Here is a 16,150-nt window from a genome sequence, read left to right as displayed (position 1 = left end):
TTATATAGACACAATTTCTGAATTGAGTTTTCCTAAGCAAAAGGTTTGCTGAATTGAGTTTTTCGAAGTTTGCTGAATTGAGTTTTTCGAAGGAAAAAGTTTGCTGAATTGAGTTTTTCTTAAGAACAATTTTGCTGAATCGACTTTTTCCATAGGCAAAGTTTTCTAAATTGAAATTTTCTATACGAACATTTCGCTGAATTCATTTTTCCTCTGGAAAACTTTGGTGAATTGAGTTTTTCTTTAGAAAAACTTTGCTGAATTGAGTTTTCCTACAGAAAAAGTTAGCTGAATTGACTTTTTCTAAAAAAAACTTCGCTGAATTGACTTTTTCTAGAAACAAGTTTTCTAAAATAACTTTTTCTATCGAAAAGGTTTGATGAATTGACTTCTGTATGGAAAAAAGTTTGCTGAATTGATTTTTTCTATAGAAAAAGTTTGCTGATTGGATTTTTCTATAAAAAAATTTGTTGTTGACTTTTCTATAAAAAAAAGGTTACTGAATTGACTTTTTCTATTACAGAAGCCTCATGAATTGATTTTTTATAATAAAAAAGATTGCTGAATTGAACTTTTCTAAACAAAAAGTTTGCTAAATTTATATTTTTATAAAAAAAAGTTTACTGAATTGGTTTTTTCTATAGAAAAAGTGTGCTGAATTATGTTTTTCAGTAGAAAATGTCCATGAATTGAATGTTTCTATAGAAAAACTTCCCTGAATTTACTGCTATTATGGAAAAAGTTCGATGAAATGACTTTTGCTATAGAAACCGTAGGACGGACTTTTTTCATTTTGTAATTTCTTATCTGTTATGTCGTGATCAATTCCAAGTGATATCTGATCTTATTTATCAAAATGTTTCCCATAATCGTAGTTTTATTTGAAGCGTAGTTTTTAAAAAAGCGCTTAGTTACCGAATTGGCATATTTCCTAAAAATTTATATAAAACCAAAAGTCGCAAGAAGTCGCACGTAAAAATTTAAGACATTATACTAGACAAGATATAGTGCACAGAGGAATTTAATACATGAATATTTTTGAGGATCTATGAAGCTCGTGGGAATTAAAAAACTATTTTTGAGGACCTTCGAAGCTCGTGGAATGTTAAAAACATATTTTAGAGGGTATACGACACTCGTGTAATTTTTAAAAGACCTACCTAGAGGAATTCTAATAATTAGAAGGGCTACTTAGATGATTTCTTTTAGGACTTCTAATAAACAAAGAACCTGTCTAGATATCTTCAAATGAATAATAAGTCTGCCTAAAGGACTTCTTATCAGTAGAAGCCTGCCAATAGGACGTCTTATAAGTGGAGTCCCTCCCTAGAGGACTTTTAATGAATAGAAGACCACCTAGAGATCTTCTAATGAATAGGAGGTTTCCCTAGAGGAGTAGAAGACATACCTAGAGGACTTCCAATGAGCAGAAGGCCTTCTTAGAGGACTACTAATGAACAGAAGGCCACCCTAAAGGACTTTTGATGAATAAAAGGTATGTCTAGAGGTTTTCTAATGAATAAAAGGTCTTCCTAGAGGACTTCTAATGAGTAGAAAGCCCTCTTAGGGGTTAAGGAATGAATAAAAAGCCTGCCTAGAAGACTTGTATTAATTGGAAGGCCTCCCTAGATGACTTCAAATGAATATAAGGTACATATGTTTGGTGGAATGATGCGGTTATATTGTGAAAATAAATCACCTCATGGATTTTTACTCGTGATTCCCTTATTTTTAAAATAATGCAGATTATCTAAGGCATAGTAAATTATCTGTTGCCTTTTCAAGGTTGATGTAATCATCACCCAAACTACAGCAACATTGCTAGTATTAAAATGCAAAACAACAAATTATTTTGTAATCGCTGACGTAATTGCTGCCAAAATAACAAATCACAATAACAGATTAAATAATTAAAAAATAATTTAGTTGGAAAGTGTGACAGGGCTCAGCAACTGCCTTTGGCATTAATAAAAGAAATGTAAGGAAGAGAACATCAGGAAATAAGTAACACATATTGGGTAACGGAATATAGAATAAAGAAGCATGAATTCTGCATGGACATTGTATCACTTGAGTTTACTGCTTATATTGTGGCTGGAAACTGGACAGGCTGTGGTAGGCTCTAAAATATGTTCTATTTGTTATGTTTTTAATCAATTAATCAATTTTCCTAGCGCAATTTTGACATCATGTTCAATTATTCGAATTGCACAATCATCAACGAAGATTATGTGGGTGCATTTGGGTGTCCATTGCATGCGGAACCACGAAATCGCGGTAATTATTTGAGCGGATTTGTATCCTTTAAAAGGGATATTAATAAAATCCTTTTGGATTTTCGTGTACAAATGCCCTCAATGAATAATTCGACAAGTGTTGCAACGGATCTCTTGAAATTTCGCATTGATGGTTGTCATCTCAGCGGGTATAAGGCACCTAATCCAATTGTGGAATCGATTGTGAGGAAATTGAAGTCGGGTGGAAATTTTGCCGGGTGTCCTCTGAAGGCGGTAATAGCAAATTTTGTTTAATTAAAAATTAAAATAATGACACAAATTTCTTTTATTTTTCTTCTTCCAGAACTTCAATTTCACCGTTCGCTATTTCGCGTTGAATCCCGACTATTTTCCACCCATAACCCCAGAAATGACCTTTTCGGCCACCATGAATTTTTTCACGGAAAAAACCCATTTACTTTCGGCAAAAGTTGAGGCAAGGGTGGTTAAAAAGAAAGGTAAATCTTTCAAGTTTTAAGAGGTCGATGAGGAGGAATTTAAACTACAACCCTATTTTGAATCAGACTATTATGTGTGCGTTCTTTATGTTTATGGAGTAAATACAAATTCTTTAAAGCTTTGCAATCATATCTCACCGTCAATGCTGCGATTTTGTTGTTAGTTACCTGCAAAGAAATTGGAGAAAAAAGAAACTTGGGGTTATTCAGAATATTCTTGTATAGTTATTTATATTTAGATTTGTATATGAATAAATATATCCAATCTACAAATGTATGACCTAAATTCATATACACAGTTCAATTCATGTCAAATATTACTGTAGAATATTGGATACAAAAATTTGCAATATGTGATAAACGACTTACAAGTGTGCTACATAAAATCCACGAGTTTCGATAGACCCTAAATATATCTTATAAAAAATCTACAAGATCGGATAGAACCTAAACAAAATCCACGAGCTTGGATAGACCCTAAAAATATTAAAAAAATTCCACGAGCTGGGATAGGCGCTAAAAATATTTTTTAAAAAATCCACAAGATTTGTTAAACTCTGAAAATATTTAAAAAAATCCACGAGCTTGGATAGGCCCAAAATTTTTTTTTTTTTAAATCCATAAAGTTCGTTAAACCCTGAAAATATTTTAAAAAATCCACGAGCTCGGATAGGCCCAAATTTTTTTTTTAAATCCACTAGGTTCTTTAAACTCTGAAAATATTTTTAAAAAATCCACGAACTTGGATAGACCTAAAAATATTTTTAAAAAATCCACGAGCTTGGAAATTTCCAAAAATATTTTTAAAAAAATCCAAGAGCTTGGATAGGCCCAAAAATATGTTTAAAAAATCCACGAGCTTGAAAATATTTTTTTTTTTTTAATCCACGAGCTTGGAAAAATATTTAAAAAAAATCCAGGAGATTGGATAGGCCCACAAATATTATAAAAAAATCCACGAGCTTGGAAAAGCCCAAAAATATTTTTAAATAATCCACGAGCTTGGATAGGCCCAAAAATATTTTAAAAAATTCGCGAGCTTGGATAGGCCCAATAATATTTTTTTTTTTAAAAATCCACGAGCATAGATAAACATTTTTTTCTGAAAATATTTTTTAAAAAATCCACAAAGTTCGACAAACTCTGAAAATATTTTTAAAAATCTCAGAGTTGGATAGACCCTAAAATACTTTAAAAAAAACACAGAGTTCGGATAGACTCTAAAAATATTTTTTGAAAAATACACGAACTTAGATATACAATACATATATTTTTTAAGAATCCCAGAGGTTGGATAGACGATATAAATATTTCTTAAAAAATCCCAGAGTGTGGATAGACCCTAAAACGATTTTTTTTGAAAAATCCATGCGCTTGGATAGACACTCAAAATATTTTTTAAAAAATCCCAGAGTTTTATAGACCCTAAAAACTGTTTTGTAAAAAATTCAAGAGTTGGGATAGACTATTAAAATATTTTTAAAAAACCCATTAGTATAGACCGGAAAAATATATTTTAAAAATCCTCAAGCATGGAAGTTCCTAAATCTATATTTTAAAACTCCACGAGCTCGCAAGTTTCTAAGCATATTTTTTAGAAAATTCACGAGGTTGGATAGAGTCTAAATATATGTTTTATAAAATTGTCGAGCTTTTCGAGACCTTAGAAAATATTTAATAATTAAAAATCCTAGAGTTTGGATAGACTCTAAAATTATTTAAAAAAATGCACGAGCTTAGATAGGCACTAAAAATAATTTTTTTTTAAATCCACGAATTTTGATATCCCCTAAAAAGTTTTTTTTTTTAATCCACGAGCTTGGATAGACCTTAGGAATATATTTAAAAATAAAAAATTCAAGTGCTTGGATAGACCCTAATAATATTTTTTATAAAATCCACTATAGGGTGACGTAGGGGATGGAAGATACCAAGCAACGGCCCTGACCGGCTTTAACATGGCAAAGCCCAGGATTTATTCTGGTCCCTCTTTCATCTCAAGTGGACACCGACCTCCCCGTGGTGTCACCTGCGGAACTGCCTTTAACACCCGTTAAAGGTAGTGAGCTAACATGTGTCGCGCGTTCACCCATAAGAACGTTAAAAACTTGGGTTTGGGCGTCGGGTTAGTAACCCTCCCCTAGAAAAACAGCCTACTATGAAAAAACGAAAGAAAAGAAAAACAAATCCCTCAAAAGTTGACGACCTCCGCAAACGTTTTTCTGCACCTGGAATGTTCGCACTCTTTATAGAGAAGGTGCAGTTTACGCATTGGCAGATGTACTTGAAAAATACAAGGCCGACATTACTGCCATACAGGAAATACGATGGAACGGAAAAGGCGTCACAACAACACCTAAAGGTGACGCACTGTATTATAGCTGCCATGACACAAAGCATGAGTTTGGTTTTGGATTTGTAGTTTGTCGGAGGTTAAAACATCTGGTCTCCAGCTTCACCCCAGTGAATGAAAGACTCGATACAATTCGATTAAAAGCAAAATTCTTCAACATCAGCTTTATTTGCGCTCGTGCTTCCACTGAAGACAAGGACGAACAGACCAAAGATATTTTTTACGAGCGCTTAGAAGAAACTTATGACCGTTGCCCTGCCCATGACATTAAAATTATTCAAGGCGATTTTAATGCCAAAATTGGAAAGGAGAATATCTTTGGCCCAACAGTCGGAAAATTCAGTCTCCACAGTGAAACATCTGACAATGGTATGAGACTGATAGACTTTGCAGCTGCAAAAAACATGGTAGATAGCAGTACCAGATTTAAGCATCTCGATATTCATAAGGGCAGCTGGCTGTCGCCAGATCAAAGAACAAGAAATTGATCACGTTGTGATAGATAGAAGACATGCATCAATCGTGTTGGATGTACGATCGTTCCGAGGTGCAAACATAGCCATGTTGCAGCAAAGGTACGTACCAGACTAAACGTAGCAAACAAAGTGCGAACAGACACAACACGGAAGTTGGACATCGGTAAGCTGCAATCACAACAGATAGCCACAGCATATTCCACTCAACTGGCCCAACTGCTAAATCAAAGCACTCCTCGTCCCGATAACATATCAGCACAATGGCAAAACATTGCCCACTCCATGCAAACAGCCGCAAAATCAGTACTTGGAGAGACCTCCACCAAGGAATCCATGGTATGACCAGGAGTGTCGTGCTGCTACCGAAGAGAAAAATAAGGCGTATAATGCTACTTTACAATCAGTAGCAACGCGTAGCGCACGAGAGAGGTATCGGGAGAAAAGGAGAGAGGAGAAACGTCTTTTCCGCAGGAAAAAGAGAGAGATGGAAAAGCGGGAGTGTGAACAAATCGAGATGTACAGGAGACAGAATGAAGTCCAAAAATTCTACCAAAGAGTGAAACATCAAACTGATGGCTTTGGAACTGGTACATCCTCCTGTAGAGACCAGCAAGGTAATCTGGTAACTGATATAGATAGTAAGCTAAGGATATGGAAATAGCATTTTTCCAAACTGTTGATATCCAATTGCAGCGAAGTCGACGAAGATACCACAGATCCAATCCCAGAAGATGGTCTTGAATGTATACCACCCGGCCAAGATGAGGTAAAAACAGCAATAAACCGGCTGAAGAATAATAAGGCAGCAGGAGCTGATGGCCTAACAGCCGAGCTGTTAAAAACCGGAGGCGACACCCTGATAAGGTGTATGCATCAGCTAGTTAGCTCCGCTAGTTAGAACGCGTACCCGACGATTGGAACCTTAGCATCCTGTGTCCCGTCCATAAGAAAGGAAATAAGACTTTATGATCCAACTATAGGGGCATAAGTCTTCTCCCTATCGCATACAAGATAGTGTCTGGGATATTGTGCAAACGACTAAAGCCCATGGTCAACGAAATTATTGGACCATACCAATGCGGCTTTAGACCTGGCAAGTCCACCATTGACCAGATATTTACCCTGCGCCAAATCCTGGAGAAGACCCAAGAGATGCAGATCGACACCTACCACCTTTTTGTCGATTATAAAGCAGCCTTCGACAGCCCGCTACGTTCAAAGGTATTCCAAGCAATGTCTGAATTTGGTATCCCCGCAAAGCTCATTCGGCTTTGAAAAATGACTCTAACTGACATAAGATCTTCAGTTAAAATAGGAAAGAACCCCTCCGAAGAGTTTGGTACCAAAAGAGGTTTCAGGCAAGGAGACAGCCTTTCGTGTGATCTCTTCAACATCCTGCTGGAAACGGTTATACGAGAGGCAAACGTCAAAAGAAGTGGCACAATCTACACCAATAGTCACATGTTACTTGCTTATGCTGATGATATAGACATCATGGGGCGATCAGTAAAAGAAGTAACCGATACCTTTATGAAGGTCGAAGGAGAATCTGCTAAAGTGGGTCTGGCGGTAAACGGCGAGAAGATCAAGCTGATGGTGTCGACGCGCAATGTGTCCATTGAGATCGGACCAACTGTTGAAGTTGGTTCCTATAATTTTGAGGTAGTAAAAGACTTCGTATACCTCGGCACCGCCGTAAACACAACAAACGACATCAGTTGTGAAATAAAAAGAAGAATTGTATTGGCAAACAGATGCTACTTTGGCTTAAGTAAGCACTTTAAAAACAAAGCCACAACTCGCCAAACAAAAATAACGCTTTACAAAACACTGATACTACCCGTGCTGATGTATGGTTCCGAAGCCTGGGTACTTGCGCAAGCAGATAAGGCAGTGCTTGGCGTGTTTGAGAGAAAAATTCTTCGAAAGATCTACGGACCGATCTGCGTTGACGGTGAATATCGACGTCGTATGAACCACGAGCTGTATCTGCTATACAACGACATCAATATAGTTAAACGTATCGAGATGCAGCGATTGCGTTGCCTATGCAATATAATAAGAATGAGCGATGATGAACCCGCTAAAAAGGCGTATAAATTCAAGCCACATGGCGGTGCACGCAGAATTGGCAGGTCAAAGAATAGATGGCGCAAACAAGTGGATGATGAGATGACAAGGCGCGGTATTCCAAAAACGAAGCACGAAACAGAGAGAATTGGAGATCTTTTGTTATTTTTCTTATTTAGCATACTGACTATGTTGATGTTTTTGCAAATAAAACAAAAGTTTATTGCGTTTATTCCCGACGTTTCTTCGATGTTTTGTCGACTTCTTCTGGGGAACTCGTCTGTTAAATAAAATAAAGTTTTTTTTATTCATGTCAAAACAACAATGTAGTAAACTTACAATATTAATTTAAGACGCGATTTACATTGATCTTATATTAAAAATATAATGCAACAACACGACTTAAAAACTAATATCACAGGCCGATTACTTTATTGCGATTCCATAGCACGAACTAATGTTATCTGTGTCCTCTTTCAAGTTCATAGTCTTGTCAATATTTTTCTGTATTCTTTGACTTTCAATCATAAGTCTCTTCTTTTCCATTTTCTCTTTGTCCAATATTTTTATGTTGTCAAAATCTGGTGAGTGACCGGTGTGTAAAACATATTGTGATAAAGCAGTGGATTCCTTTTGTTTTTGTATCTTTTCTTAGTTCGCTCTATGGAACAAATGTTCTGTAATGGACCAGCTAAGTAAGTAAGTAGGTTGGCTATAACCCAAATTTTTTTTTAAATATATTTTTAAAAACTCAACAAGCTTATATAGACTCAAGAAATATCTTTAAAAAATTCAGACCCAAGAAATATTTTTTAAAAAATTCACGAACATCAATAGACCTTAAAATATTTTTAAAAAATCCACGAGCATCAACAAACGTTAAAAATATACTTTTAAAATTACACAAGCTTGGATAGACCTTAAAATTATTTTTTAAAATATCCACGAGTTTGGATAGACAATAAAATTATTTTTTAAAAAATCCACGAGTTTGGATAAACTCTAAGAAAATTTTTAAAAAAATCCTCGAGTTGGGATAGACCCTAAAAACACGTTTAAAAAAATCCGCGATCTTGTATAGATCCTTTGCATTAAATCTGTACTATTATTCATTTCATACTATAGCACTATAGCGTGTTCCTTCATTTCATTTTTTTTATATGTCATAAAGAGAGCACACATCTTCCCTGTATGCAGTGCAGTGGCTCTGTGCGTGCTTGTGTGTTAGTGTTGTTTGCAAGTAATTAAAAATACACACATTCCAATTACAGTCAAATGCATTTGAATGTAGGGGATGTCACAGTAATAGTCAACAAGCATCCTTATTATCAACATCATCATAGTCAGCAAAACAGAGTACTTCATTCATAAGCGAGTAACAAAGCCGTAGTAGGTGATTATGATGTTGCCACGGAAATAGGTGACCTTTTTTTCCTGTGGCTGTGAATTTGGTATATGGCTTTCATTAATTTTATTTTATTCGTCGTTATGTGGTGTATAGAGGAAGGATATGATAGAAAGGATGATAGGGGAAATTATTATTAGAGAAGATAAAAAAAGTTTGTTAAAATAGGGATAATTATAATAAAATTGTTTACTGATGATGCGAACTTCAGGTAAGATGTCAAGAAAAGGGTATATCTAAGTTAGAGAATTATATAAAAAATATCATTAGGGTTTATCCAAACTCGTAGATTTTAAAAAAATATTTTTAGAATTCTTCCAATCTTGTGTTTTTTTTTAGAAAAAATATTAATGGGGTCTTTCTAATCTCGTGAATTTTTTAAAAAAATATTTAAGGTCTATAGGACTTTTTAGATTTTTAAAAAAATATTTTTAGGATCTGTCAAAGTCCTCAGATTTTTTTTTTAAATATTTTGAAGAGCATATCCAAATTTCTGAATTTTTAAAAAAATATTGTTAGGGTCTATCGAAGTTCGTAGTTTTGTTTTAAATAATATTTATGAGCACCATAATAAGAGACTCTACTTACTCTCAAGTATTTTTTAGTGTTGTTGAAATTAATAACATTTTTTAATAAACGTTGGTGTTATGATTTCTTGGAATTATAAAACAAATCTAATCACCTTATAGAGGGAATTAATCTGCCAATGGTAACAATTAAAATCGAAAGACTTTTAATTTAACAATTTTTCAGAATCATGCAGTCTAGCTGCGAAATTTTAGATGATTCACACAAATTCCAATACTTTTTTGGTTATCGACGACATGTGTTTAAGTGCCTCATAATTTTATTATTAATTTATAGGTCATATCTATAGCTAAGCGGGTATAAAGGGTTATTATTAAATTCAATATATGGTTGTACTGATAACATATTTTTGACAACTTTTAAAATCTTAGCTATTGATTGTGAAAATATTTTTACTGCACTTGATTTGATGCAGGCAAATTCAATAAAAGACCCAATAAATAAAAAGGTCGAATATCCGCCAAGTTGTTGGAAGTTCCAAAGAATATTCTCAGAATCCAAGAAATTATAGACGAAAAACTTAAAAAAAAAATAAAAAAGCCGCAAATCATATTTTTCTAAACTATTTAAAGAACTTCTCTAAATCTTTGAGAATTACATAAAATTTTTAAATTTCAGAGATACCATCTAAGAAGATCCTAAAGATATTCTAGAAAAATATATCAACGGTGTTGAGAACTCCTAAAAATATTCGAAAATTGGTTTTAAAAATCAAACATCAACATCAAAATATGTTTCAATTCCACGAACGAATGTTTGAGATGTTCCCGAAAATGTTCTTAAATTGCCTGAACTGTTAAAACATTCCTAAAATCCACAAACGAGTTCGAATGGGAATTCCCAAAAATATTCCTTACATTTACCAAATAAAATATGAGTACTTGAAAATATTCTTAAAATTCATGAACTGTTAATATATTCATTAAATCCATGCATTATGTTTTAGAGTTTGCACAAAAAAATAAATATTTTTATTAACAAATCCACGAGCATCATCGCCGTTACAAATATTTTTTAAATATCCACGAGCTTGTATAGACCTTAAAAATATTTTTTAAATATCCACGAGCTTGGATAGACCTTAAAAATATTTTTAAAAATAAGCACGACCTTGGATAGGCTCTAAAAATATTTTTAAAAATATCCACGACCTTGGATAGGCTCTAAAAATATTTTTAAAAAAATCCACGAGCATCAGTAGATACTTAAAATATTTTTAAAAAATCCACGAACATCAGTAGATACTTAAAATATTTTTAAAAAAATCCACGAGAATCAGTAGATACTTAAAATATTTTTTAAAAAATCCACGAGCATCAATGGACCACAAAAATATTTTTTAAATAGACCTTAAAAATATTTTTTAAATATCCACGAGCTTGGATAGACCTTAAAAATATTTTTAAAAATATCAACGACCTTGTATAGGCTCAAAAAATATTTTTAAAAATATCCACGACCTTGGATAGGCTCTAAAAATATTTTTAAAAAAATCAACGAGCATCAGTAGATACTTAAAATATTTTTAAAAAAATCCACGAGAATCAGTAGATACTTAAAATATTTTTTTAAAAAATCCACGAGCATCAATGGACCACAAAAATATTTTTTAAAAAATCCATCAATAGACCTTAAAAATATTTTTTAAAAACGCCACAAGCATCAATAGACGTAAAAAATATATTTTTTTAAAAAATACACGAGCATCAATAGACGTTAAAAATATATTTTTTAAAAAATACACGAGCTTCAACAGACCTTTAAGTATTTTTTTTTTTTAATTAACGAGCATCAATAGACGTTAAAAATATATTTTTTTAAAAATTCACGAGCATCTATACACTTTACAACAATTTTTTTTTTAATTTACGAGCATCAATGGACGTTAAAAATATTTTTTAACAAATCCACGAGCATCAATACCCGTTACAAATATTTTTTAAATATCCACGAGCTTGGATAGACCTTAAAAATATTTTTAAAAAAATCCATGACCTGGTTAGGCTCTAGAAATATTTTTTAAATATCCACTAGCTTGGATAGACCTTAAAAATATTTTTAAAAAAATCCATGACCTGGTTAGGCTCTAAAAATATTTTTAAAAAAATCCATGACCTGGTTAGGCTCTAAAAATATTTTTAAAAAAATCCACGAGCATCAGTAGATACTAAAAATACTTTAAAAAAAATCCACGAGCATCAATAGACCTTAAAATTATTCTTTAAAAAATCCACGAGCATCAATAGACCTTAAAAATATTCTTTAAAAAATCTGCGAGCATAAATAGACCCTAAAAATATTTTTTAAAAAATCCACGAGCATCAAGGGACCACAAAAATATTTTTTAAAAAATCCACGAGCATCGGTCCCTTGATCAAGGGACCACAAAAATATTTTTTAAAAAATCCACGAGCATCAAGGGACCACAAAAATATTTTTTAAAAAATCCACGAGCATCAAGGGACCACAAAAATATTTTTTAAAAAATCCACGAGCATCAAGGGACCACAAAAATATTTTTTAAAAAATCCACGAGCATCAAGGGACCACAAAAATATTTTTTAAAAAATCCACGAGCATCAAGGGACCACAAAAATATTTTTTAAAAAATCCACGAGCATCAATAGACGTTACAAATATTTTTAAAAATCCACGACCATAAAAATATTTTTTTAAAAAATCCACGAGCATCAAAAGACCTTAAAAATATTGTTTAAAAAATCCACGAGCATCAATTCACGTTACAAATATTTTTTAAATATCCACGAGCTTGGACCTTAAAAAGACCTTAAAAATATTTTTTTAAAAAATACACGACCTTGGATAGGCTCTAAAAATATTTTTAAAAAAATCCACGAGCATCAGTAGACCCTAAAAATATTTTTTAAAAAAATCCACGAGCATCAGTAGACCCAAAAAATGTTTTTTAAAAAATTTACGAGTGTCAATAGACCTTAAAAATCCCCGAGGAAGTTCTAAAACACATTTTTAAAAATCTGCAACTAATGGAGTTCAAAAATTATTTTTAAAAATGAACTCAGGAAGTTGAAAAAATATTTAAATCCACGAACTGAGGAATTTGGAAAAAATATTTTTTTTTAAAATTCGCGAACCAGTTTACGTCAGGGAGTTGCTAAAAATATTTTTAAAAAACCATGAAATCATATAAATAAGGGGTCCCTAAAATCCCTGAACTATAGCAGGGAAGTTCAAAATATATATATTTTAAAAGTTCACCAACTTTAGCTTAGGGAGTTCAAAAATTATTTTTAAAACTCCACAAAAGCCTTCTCTCTGGAGTTCAAAAAATATTTTAAAAAAATACACGGACCTTAGCCCACGGAATTTAAAACACATTTTAAAAAATCCAGGAACTCAGGGTGTTCAAAATCCTGAGCCATAGCGTTGGGAGTTCAATAACTCAGGGAGTTGAAAAATATTTTTAAAAAAATCCATAAACTGAGGGAATTAAAAAATATTTTTAATTTTTTAATAATTTAATCAGGGAATTAAAAAAATATTCTTTACATCCTCGAACTCTGGGAGTTGAAAAAATATTTTTAAAAATGGTCGAACTTAGGGAGTTGGAAAAATATTTTTGAAAATTCACGAAATCAGGAAGTTTAAAAAAATATTAAAAAAATCAATATTTACGAACTTTGGGAGCTGAAAAAATATTTTTAAAATTCAAAAAAAAGACCCAAGGTTAGGAAGCTGAAGAGTTCTGAGGAGTTCAAAAAATATTTAAAAAAAAAAACAAGTAAAAAAGTATCAGTCGGCTTTGCCGACAGAGATATAACCTCAGCCTGTGTATATTGAAACAATTTTTTCCCAAAATACGTATGTATTTAGGTGGTTTTAAAACTTTTGGGCGTTTGAACCGACAAAAATTTTGATTAGGATAAAAGATCAAAAGTTTTGCGGAGGATATACTAAAAGGAATGGATCGACATTGACCGTTATGGAAGTGGATCTCCAGCCACAACATATGGTGCCATAGGGGGTTTTTACACTATTCGGGCTGTTTCCTCAAGAAGTATGGACTTGCCCCCAAAACAACTTTTACCATCGTAATTGAGGCAGCGAACGCAAGTTGCTTCAACAAAAATCAAAGTGATTCTAGAGCAGGTCTTAAAGTGAACTTATCCGAAATTTTGTGTGGGAGGTACTGGATGGAGTTGACAAATATAGTCCATATTTGCACCTGATCTATATCTGGTAGATATATTAGGATGTGTAAAGTGTAGACCAATTCGGCCACTCCCTTCAAGAGTTACCGTACGAACAATTTTTCCGAAAATTTTTGAACTTTTGTGGGGGAGGTACCTGAAGGAGTGGACCGATATGGCTTATCTTCAAACTTAAACTATGTTTGGACAAAATATTACTAAGGCCATATTTTGGACCGAATCGGCAGATCCGTTCAAAAGTTATCTTGCGCTCCAACCATCTCACACGGTGTCATACGGGTTTTTTGCAAATTTCGTGCTATTTTCTCAGGAAGTACGGACTTGCCCTTGATGAAACTTGTACCGTCGTATAGAGGCCAGTGAATACAAGTTGTTAAAACAAAAATCAAAGCGATTCGAGAAATGGCCCTAAACTGAACTTTTCCGATATTTTGTGTGGGAGGTACCCGAAGGAGTGGACCTATTGAGATCATATTGGAAACTCATATTACTCTGGTAGAAAGTTTACGCTGTACAAAGTATGGACCAAATCGGTCACTCCCTACAAGAGTTATCGTGCGCACAAACTTTCCGAACATTTTCGAACTTTTGTGGGGGAGGTACCGGAAGGAGTGGACCGATGTAGCTCATCTTCGAACTTAAACTAAGTTTGGGCAAAATATTACGAAAGCCAAAATTTGAACCGAATCGGTTCATCCGTTCGAGAGTTATCGTGCGCTCCAGCCAGCAGGACAGACAGACAGACCGACAGACAGACGGACGGACATGGCTAGATCGACTCCAAATTGTCTGAAACACATTTCGTCCAAACATACTTGGGGTCTAAAACCATTATTTCGATGAGGCACATTTTTGATCGTATCAAAGTGTAAATACCCTCTTTAGCCTAAAGGCTGAGGGTATAAAAATACACGAACCTTAGCCCACGAAATTAACAACTATTTTTAAAAAAAAATCCAGAAACTCAGGTTGTTCCAAACAATATTTTAAAAAAACCCTGAGCCATAACACAGGGAGTTCAATAACTCAGGAAGTTGAAAAATATTTTTTAAAAAATCCATAAATTGAGTTTATTAATTTTTTTTTTTTTTAAATCCATGAAATCAGGGAATTAAAAAAAATATTAAAGAAAACACGATTTTCGTAGATTGTTTTGTTGATTTACTCTCTGTATTGCGGATGATGCTCTGCTATCAGTTTCAGCTACTTAAGGAAGCACTGAGGTTGATGTACAGAGTTCAAGTTGCTCAAGAGGAATGAACGAATTTATAGAATTTTATTCAACTTAGCTTCACTTTTGAGAAGCGACAAATCGTTTAGACATGTATGATAAAATTTAGTAGTACATAGTTGCTTAAAGTAGTAGTATTAAATATATATTTACAGAGATGTATTTTTAGCTGTTAACTTTAAAAATGTAAAGATCAATCACAATAGGAAATATGAAAAGGTATAAAATCACAATAACAAAATTACAAAAGTTTAAAAGTGTTACTATTGAAATGTAGAGGGCGTTAAACTGTAATTATTAAAATGTTGATTGCTTCAATATTCTTAAAATCCTCAAACTCTGCGTGTTGAAAAAATATTTTAAAAATTGTCAAACTTAGGGGGTGTTGGAAAAATATTGTTGAAAATCCAAAAAATCGGGAAGTTTAACAAAAAGTATTAAAAAATCAATATCCACGAACTCTGGGAGCTGAAAAAATACTTTTAAAACTCCAAAAAAGACGCAAGGTTAGGGAGGTGAAGAAATATTTTTAAAAATGCACGAACTTAGTCCATATTTACATTAGGCAATTTTCCTTGCTGCAATTGTCATTTTGTAGATGAGAGAGGGCGTTGATAGGCAAAGGGTTACCATATGCCTCACCTCTATCTCCATCAAACTCACAATTGTCGCAAGGAAAATTGCCTAATATAAATATGGACTTAGGGAGTTTAAAAAATATTTTTTAAATTATACCAGGATGTTCATAAAAATATTTAAAAAACCAAGCAGCTGAGGGATTTAATAAAACTATTTCTAAAAATCCACAAAGAAAAAGAAATTAAAACTCATGAAACTTATGTTAGAAAAATGTTCTTAAAATGTACGAGCACTTAGGGAATTTCCTAAAAAAAATCCAAAAATTTCAAGTTCTTTACTAAAGCAGTTTATTTAAAAGACTCTTAAAATTGTCGAATCATAAGTTAAAAATGTTTATAAAAGCCAAAAGTCATTGGTTGACGTGTTCCTAAGTATCCAGAAGATCCAACTAATTTTCATAAAATTCACGATCCTTTGGTTGGAGTGTCTTAAAAATATTCATACAAACTTCAGATCCAGGTGGT

At 33.0% G+C, this 16,150-nt stretch overlaps 2 protein-coding genes across 3 annotated transcripts in view; one reads left to right on the top strand and one right to left on the bottom strand.

Moving 5' to 3' along the window:
* The window catches only part of Rcd2 (Reduction in Cnn dots 2), a 496,295-nt gene that overhangs the window by 398,711 nt on the left and 81,434 nt on the right, over nucleotides 1–16,150 (bottom strand). The gene's annotated exons all lie outside the window — the stretch shown is intronic.
* LOC141401666 (uncharacterized) overlaps nucleotides 2,000–16,150 on the top strand; it is a 41,077-nt gene continuing 26,926 nt past the window's right edge. Inside the window, exons 1-3 of the mRNA XM_073982005.1 lie at nucleotides 2,000–2,115; nucleotides 2,175–2,510; nucleotides 2,581–2,734. Coding sequence (XP_073838106.1) covers nucleotides 2,044–2,115; nucleotides 2,175–2,510; nucleotides 2,581–2,734 — 562 coding nt within the window. The 5' untranslated portion in view covers nucleotides 2,000–2,043. The remainder of the gene's footprint in view (nucleotides 2,116–2,174; nucleotides 2,511–2,580; nucleotides 2,735–16,150) is intronic.

Source organism: Musca autumnalis, unplaced genomic scaffold, assembly GCF_047663935.1.
Source record: "Musca autumnalis isolate F117 unplaced genomic scaffold, ASM4766393v1 scaffold_4, whole genome shotgun sequence".
NCBI lineage: Eukaryota > Metazoa > Arthropoda > Insecta > Diptera > Muscidae > Musca > Musca autumnalis.
The sequence above is the reverse complement of the archived record's forward strand: the minus strand, read 5'-3'. Positions and strand labels throughout refer to the sequence as shown.